The sequence below is a fragment of the Poecilia reticulata genome, linkage group LG2, assembly GCF_000633615.1.
Source record: "Poecilia reticulata strain Guanapo linkage group LG2, Guppy_female_1.0+MT, whole genome shotgun sequence".
Taxonomy (NCBI): domain Eukaryota; kingdom Metazoa; phylum Chordata; class Actinopteri; order Cyprinodontiformes; family Poeciliidae; genus Poecilia; species Poecilia reticulata.
Genome location: NC_024332.1, coordinates 18,878,790 through 18,886,268, shown reverse-complemented (window position 1 = coordinate 18,886,268; position 7,479 = coordinate 18,878,790). Strand labels below are relative to the sequence as shown.

Here is a 7,479-nt window from a genome sequence, read left to right as displayed (position 1 = left end):
ACCGTCTGGACCAATGAGAACCGTGCAGCTGTGTAACCCCGCCCATCACGCGGAAGGCTGCGTCGAACAGAAAGTCACCTCTTCTTGTCGGTCAGGGAGAAGCTACTGACAGCTAATAGCAGCGGCTTCTACCGGGGAAAGGTCGACAGAGGGACAGTAGCATCCTCCTCTGATCTTAAACTTCCAAGTATCCTATTTAAACTGCATTAAATAGCGTCTAGCAACAGTTCTGTGGCTGGTAAACGCAGATAAACAACAAGCTAACAGTTTATAGGAAGCTAGCTTCTGTAGTCGCAATAACCCCGATCATGGCTGCGCTCAGAGCGTCCTACCACAGGATTCTGGACCGGATCGAGCACATCCTGCCCGCCAAACTGAGACCTCTCTACAACCACCCGGCAGGTAAAGTACTGCTCAGCCTCTTGGTGATACTGGCGAGGTGTTGCTGGTGGTCCAGCTTTGGTGGTGGTGTTGTTGTTTATGAATGGGGAGCGCATCCTGAAGAGAAAATGAGAGCAGCTGCTGTCTAATCTGTGCGCCGCAATTTTACGAAAAGTCGTTGTTTTATGTAGTAATCTCACTCTTGGATAACTTTACTCTAACCAGATCTAATCTTCTTGGATTGTTAAGAGTTTATAGGGAAAGTAGTTTATGCTTTCTGGTTTGACAACAGTCAGTTCATTCAAGCTTTCGGCCACTTCTCATCAGACACACCTGTCAAGTTTCTCTGTGTTGTTTTCTGTCTTGGAAAGCAAACAGAGATAGTTACTGATTTCTGCAGCAAAAATAAAATTTCTGTCTTGGAAAGCAAACAGAGATGGTTATTGATTTCTGCAGCAAAAATAAAATGTCCATGAGCAAATATAGCTTTTATTCTGGCAAAGAACTTGGAATGTAAATGATCGTCTCTTTGAAATTTCTGTCTTTAATCATTCCTTGTTTTGAGAAGGTAAAAGGGCAAAGTTAAAGTTTTCAAAGTAAACGTATGTTTAAGCCTTAAAACTTGTTAGGCTGCCTAGTTACTGCAGAATGTGGAGGTCAAAACTGATTCACTGCAGAAAATGTAAAAAGAAAAGAAAAAAACAAGTTAATTTGTTCCCAATATGTGTATTTGGTTTATAATTTATGGCCTGTTATTGTATTATAATATTCTGGGTGGCATTTTTATGATTATTTTTCTATAAAAACAATTTAAAAATTTGTATTTTAAAGGTCTAATTTTTATTTCTGGTCTTGACTTCATGGAGGATTGCTCATTAAATGGACTAAAAGGTTAAAATGTTACCTTTCATCATGTCTTTATATGTTGCCTGCTCGGTGTCTATCAATACGGGTAGAATAATTATAGTACAAACACCGGGCAACATGACTTTTCCAAAACAAAGCAACAGCCCCGATTTAAAATTTGCCTAACTTCTTAGTCCTACATGTAGCTAATGTTTAGTAACTCGGAGTTTGATTTTAAGCTCAGTGAAAGAAGTTTGAGGTGAAACTGAGGTCACAGGTTTTTTTTTTATGTTATTATAATTCAAGGACATCTTTCCTACCTGGTAGTGAGGGCGGCGACAAAAGCCACCTCCCTCCAACATGATTTGCAGTGACAGACGTCCCACTTTTTAGTTTGGCTCGCTACGTTTGAGAGGAGTACCGACTCCAGACCAGCAGCTTTTATGACCAGGGTTGAAGCTTTACGCAGCTTTATTGTGCGTCATTCCTGTTCCTTGGGGAGTAAAACTCTCAGTGTGGTTTGATCTGTTTTGACACGTCAAACTCTAGATGGAGCGAAAGAATACTTTTAGTTATTGTCCAATTTAACATTCCTAACCTTCAATGTCTTGTGTTGCTGCAGTTACAGCTGTCCTGATGAAATACAGATTGCATCAGACATTTTCAGGGTTGTTTTTTTTTCCCAGAGCGCAAAGGTATTGCCATAAAAACAAACAAATTAAGTTCCTTAACTTGTTTAAAGCTCTTGGTATCTATCTGAGTGACTCTGTTTATGGAGTACAAATGCATCATATTGTTTAAAAAAGAAGGAAAATAAAGTATTGGATTTGGATATTTATCAGTTGATAAGCAGGTCAGTTAAAAAAACATGTTTTCTTTTATTGACTGAAATAAATTAACTTAAATTAAACATCATTCTCACACAGTATATTCTTTGAAACACTTAGTTTTGAGTTGATTTAAAACCTGATTTGCATACGCATAAACTGGGATAAACCTTTATTTTCTTTTGCATTTAAAACTATTTCATCTGTCAAGAAAGATTGATCATCTTATTGCTGTGCGACAGGGAAAAGTTTACTTTTTTAAATATAAATCTATTGCATTTATATAAACTTTGCGAGTTCTGTGTTTTTAGCTCAGTAAGTAAAATTGCATTAGTTTAGCACAAACTCCCTCCATATTGTTTCTTCTCATTTTCCATTAAAACAAAATAAATCAGAACTAATGTGGTCAAACATAAAAACAGCAAACATTCCTACTGCTGCTAAAATAATCTTAACATATATGTTGCATTCAAAGCAATGTAATCTGGAGCATTTTCATTTTGATATATAGACTTACCAGTAATATGGTCTGTCATGTCATTAAAGTGACTTTCAAATTTCTGAAGGAAAGTTTTCCTGATTTKGATTAGCCAGCTTATGCATCTTATAACAAGCTAATTGTTTGACAGGAACTGGAAGCTAAACAGAGTAGCCTCAACATGAATCGCCACATCTCACGGTTTCCCTCTCACTGTGTCTCTCCAGGTCCAAAAACAGTTTTTTTCTGGGCCCCGATGTTTAAATGGGTAAGTGCACTTTCACACACATCCATCTGTAAGCCTGCAAACTTAAAACGGAGGTCGTTCACGACCTCTGTTGGCTTTTGACAGCTTAAAACAAAGTTTAGCGTACGTAACCCTTGTCTGGTTGCCAGTTCAGTACGTGAACATTGTGTACCTGAGAGATTTTTTCTGACTTTGACCCCTGAAAGTCAGTCAGTTGACTATCAGGGGTCAACTGACTTGCCCAGTTCATTTAGGATGATGAACTGAGCAACATCACTCAAATGCTTTCCAATCTATAAAACGAATATATACATAAAAACCAGTGTCAAATCGTGATCAGAAATGTAAGAAAAGAGATTTTAAATCTTGTTGAATGACTGGCTGGTGTTGTAAATGTTTTGGATGATAGAAAATCTCTTTTTTTTCTCTTTCAGGGCCTGGTCATGGCTGGTTTGGCTGATATGACCCGACCAGCAGACAAACTCAGCACCTCCCAGTCTGCAGTGCTGACAGCCACAGGTGGGTTTAAGTTGAATTTGTCATCATGGGTCATTTTCGAGCATTTAAATAACTCAGAAACATCGTTTGGTTGAGGTAAGGTCTGGTTTGGTTTTTCTCAACAAAGACAATAAACCTCGTGGATCAAACTGCTTGCCAACATTCCCTCAGAGATACWTTGATTAAAATGTGCTAAAGGTTACCCGTTGCATCTTCTTCGTTAGCTTTAACAAATCTTATCTATCAGCCGTTTTTTTTTTTTTGCCAAAATATTGACTCTGTTCTGGTTTGTCGTCACTGTGGACAAACATCCCTCCTGTCGTCCTCCCTCAGGGCTCATCTGGTCCAGATATTCGCTGGTTATTATCCCGAAGAACTGGAACCTTTTCGCTGTGAACTTCTTCGTGGGCAGCGCAGGAGCGTCCCAGCTCTACAGGATCTGGAAGTGGGTTTGCGTTTTTGTAAATTCACAACCAAACATGCAATTGAAAGGGATTCATCAAGCAAAGATAGTCCAGTTTACTCACCTGTTACTGATAATCTTTAGAAACATATGGYTGGTTTCTTTTATTGTAGCACACAACCTGTAATGATTCCTGATGTGAAACATCASTAAGTTAATTTCTGACCTTCCACTCTGGAGGTGTTGTATATTTATTAGGGGTGTTTTTGAGCAAATTGTGAAATGACTGAACTTCCGTCAAGAGAATCGCCTCTACCTGCGATTTTACCTCAGATTTAGGATGTTAAACTGAGCAACATCACTCGGATGCTTTCCAATCTCTAAAATGAATAAAAACCTGTGTCAAATCGTRATCAGAAATGTAAGAAAAGAGATTTTAAATCTTGTTGAACGACATAAAATTTGAAATACCTAAATATTAAAGTCCTAGCTGCTCGCCTACATTTATGTGCAGCAACATTAGTTTTAACCAAAGGCTAATTCAAGCAAACGGGCATAACATTATGACCGCCTGCCTGTAGCTGAGTCGGTTCCCCTTCTGTGACCAATGGACTCCTCTGGACCCCTGAGGCCGTTCTGCGTTGTCAGCAGCAGATCCTGTGAGACCCGTAGATCAGGCTCCTTAGCCCTGGTTCACATGTGTCAAACTCAAGGCCCGTGGGCCAAATCTGGCCCACGGGCCAAAAAGCTGTGGCGGCAGCTTTTTATGTGGCCTGCTAGATTCTAAACTAAACACTAAGTGTGCTTAAATATTATGTTGCCAATCAAATCAATGCAGTTTTTATCTGTTTATTGCCAAATTATATCAATCAGTCCCTCCAGTTTCTTGAGTCATCGTGGAAATTCACGCAAAATCAACAAATTGCGCTAACATTTGGGAGTTTATTGCAGATTTTTCTCAGAAATTTTCAAAAACTCTTTCTTGTTCTAAACAGCAGTGTCTACCTTAATTCATGTCATATTATAGTCCATGATCTATACAGAGAGTAATAAAAAGCTGCATTTACCGTCATAAATAAGTGCAATTATTGCAAATATTTTCAAATTGGCAACCACAAACACTTTGATTTTTATTTCAAAAACTCACAAAAAGAATCACAAAATCCTGGAGGAACTGAAAAGATGTTCAATAATATTATTTAATTTAAAGAATTTATTAATATTTTAASAGGTTTTATCAATACWTTCTGGCTCAACCGGCCCTTTAAGAGCATTCATGATCTGGATTTGGCCYAAAATGAAAATGAGTTTGAYACCGCCCTCCTAGTTGAACCAGTTTTGTTCWGAGGACCAGGAATGTTCTGAGGAACTCRGTATTTAGTGTACACACTGCCTTCATGGAGAAAGGAAATGGTGTGTAACAATGCAGAGGCAGGTTGTACACAAGGATCCATATAAGAGGAGGAACCAAGGGTCACCAGCAGAATATTGAATAAACCTCTGATGTTAACATCCCTGCTGTTTGTTCTTTAGGCAGCGAACAAGGCCCACATCTACTGGGACTTCCTATTTTAACTTTAACTGTAAAATTGAGTCCTTTAAACTCAATTTTAATTAATATAGCTTGGCTCAGTATTTATTTGGKAATGTTCTTTGAATTTGGCTTGAATAAAAAAAAATATTTTATTGCTCAGTTTGACTGGTTGGGGATGACTGACTTTTGTGGCTGCATCCACAAGAACGTTGCACATTTTGGACTCTAGGTGGTGCCAGAGTGCTTTTACTGAAATGGTTTTAACTTTTCAAAGATTCATGTTTTTAGCATYAAAATCAAGTTTAGCATAATCCAGGTGGCAGACATAGAAAGCTACACGCAACAAAAGTGTTCAATGTTGATGTTTTCCAATACCTTTTTCTCCTCGTGTTTGCAGCTACAAGCAGGAGCTGAAGGCTAAAGAAGCCGAGTCGTGAGGAAGTTCTCGCTGCGATGCTGCTGACACAAAGGGAGACTTTTATCTCATCTCTGCACCATCCCATGCTGTCCCCATAACATCCATGCCATAACYACATTTTACCACATTAAGCCTGTTGTCCCTGAAGGAAATACGCTTTTCCCCAAGTTTCACGTTTCCTCAGGGTGTTTATAAAGAGATTTATTTTTTTTTTGTAACTCATCAATACACGCTCAAGAACCGTGGTMATCAACGCACAAGTACCGCTTGTTCATCAAGTTTTACGATTGTACAGTGTCTGAATTAAAACGCGTCATGCTTTGTATCGTGTGCACTAGTCGGGGAAATGTTGCGTCATTTGTCAACTGACGTCTGTCAGATGTAGCGATCAGTACCTCAAGCAAATTTCCCAAAATGCACCTGACTGTTGGATCTGTGCTGAATGTCACCATAAATTTAGGAAGGATTTATCTTTTCATTCACATATTTCTAATTTCATTGGTGTCTGTTCCTCAGCAGTCATTAAACCTTTGATTACAATGGAAAGGATTCCTTCCATTTGAATAATCCATTCAAGAACAAACCCTGATTTATATATTTCTTTATTTTGACAGGTGTGTGAAGTTATTCAACGTGTGTGTGCAGCTTTGCGAGTCGACGAGCAAACACTGGTACAGACTGTAACAGCTCTTTTTAGACTTCCTCGTAAAATACCTAATCTGGGAAAATGTTTTTTGTTTTTTTTCTCTCCAATAATTGACACAAACTGTATTTATGCAGTAACTCAGTAATTTAGCAATAATTTGTGCAATTAATCTGCTGACTGTTCAGACATTTAAGGGATGGTCATTAAATGTATAAAATATGTTGGTAATGGCTATGTATTAATAAATCAGACTAATACAGCCTGGTCACCCGTATTGACAATTAACTCCGTATAACTCTGGTAAATGGACTGAACTTATATAGCGCTTTATCCGATCATTTTTGACCACTCAAAGCGCTTTACACTAGAGTCACATTCACCCATTCGCACACAAACGCTCACACATTTATACACCGATACGCAGCTCGGTAAGCAATTTAGGGTTAAGTGCCTTGCCCAGGGGCCCATCGACACGTGGCAGGAGGAAGCTGGAATCGAACCTACAACCTTCCGATCGCAAGACGACTACTCTACCCGCAGAGCCACAGTCGCCCATGGATATATGAAATGTGTCAATCATTTTACCCATAGTGCAAATACAGATTAATCAAGATTTATAATGTATGAGTAAACATATTTGTCCCCCTACTTACATTAAATCAGACCAATATGAGAATGTTTTTTGACCATCTTCAAAGTAAGTTTGTTCRCATACACTAAGGCTACTATCCCTTTAAATTACTTTTGGGAAGCAAAGATTATTTCATAGTTTTGTTAATCCACATTTAATTTGGAGGCACACTTAAGACACAACCTCACACTGCTTCTTTTTGTGACATCATGGAAAATAAATCAGAAATCGGCCAAAATAGAGACTTAACATCTGGCTAATATTTGGGTGCAAGTGGCTCATCAGCACTTGCACCCAAATACTAGCTGATGAGTTTCCGGTTTGGAAACGTTCATTGATCCTGTTTAGGAAAGATGACACCTCAAACAATGTGGACGTTAAAAAAAGAAGTGGGGAGTTCAAAAGACATGGGAGCAAGTCAATTTACAAATCTCACTCAGTTACATCGGTTCTGTGAGGAGGAATGGGTCTGAACTCCAGCAAACTTAAGAGCTTCTAGAGGGAAACTCGAGTGACCGACACAGCTCCAAAAGGCAGCTGTGTCGGTCTACCAGACACTAAAGGAATAAA

The 7,479-nt window shown here is 38.7% G+C and overlaps 1 protein-coding gene across 1 annotated transcript; it reads left to right on the top strand.

Moving 5' to 3' along the window:
• Positions 1–45: 45 nt before the first annotated feature.
• On the top strand, positions 46–6,360 carry mpc2b (mitochondrial pyruvate carrier 2b). The gene is made up of 5 exons (XM_008435097.2): positions 46–402; positions 2,760–2,800; positions 3,214–3,298; positions 3,611–3,722; positions 5,612–6,360. The coding sequence occupies exons 1-5, from the start codon at positions 309–311 to the stop codon at positions 5,649–5,651; spliced, it is 372 nt and encodes a 123-aa protein (XP_008433319.1). The 5' UTR covers positions 46–308; the 3' UTR covers positions 5,652–6,360.
• Positions 6,361–7,479: the final 1,119 nt, after the last annotated feature.

Excerpts from the sequence above, each read along its gene's own strand:
- mpc2b (XM_008435097.2), top strand. The coding sequence starts at position 309 with ATGGCTGCGCTCAGAGCGTCCTACCACAGGATTCTGGACCGGATCGAG. Across the intron at positions 3,299-3,610 it reads TGCAGTGCTGACAGCCACAG|GGCTCATCTGGTCCAGATAT; the intron begins GTGGGTTTAAGT and ends GTCCTCCCTCAG. Across the intron at positions 3,723-5,611 it reads CAGCTCTACAGGATCTGGAA|CTACAAGCAGGAGCTGAAGG; the intron begins GTGGGTTTGCGT and ends TCGTGTTTGCAG.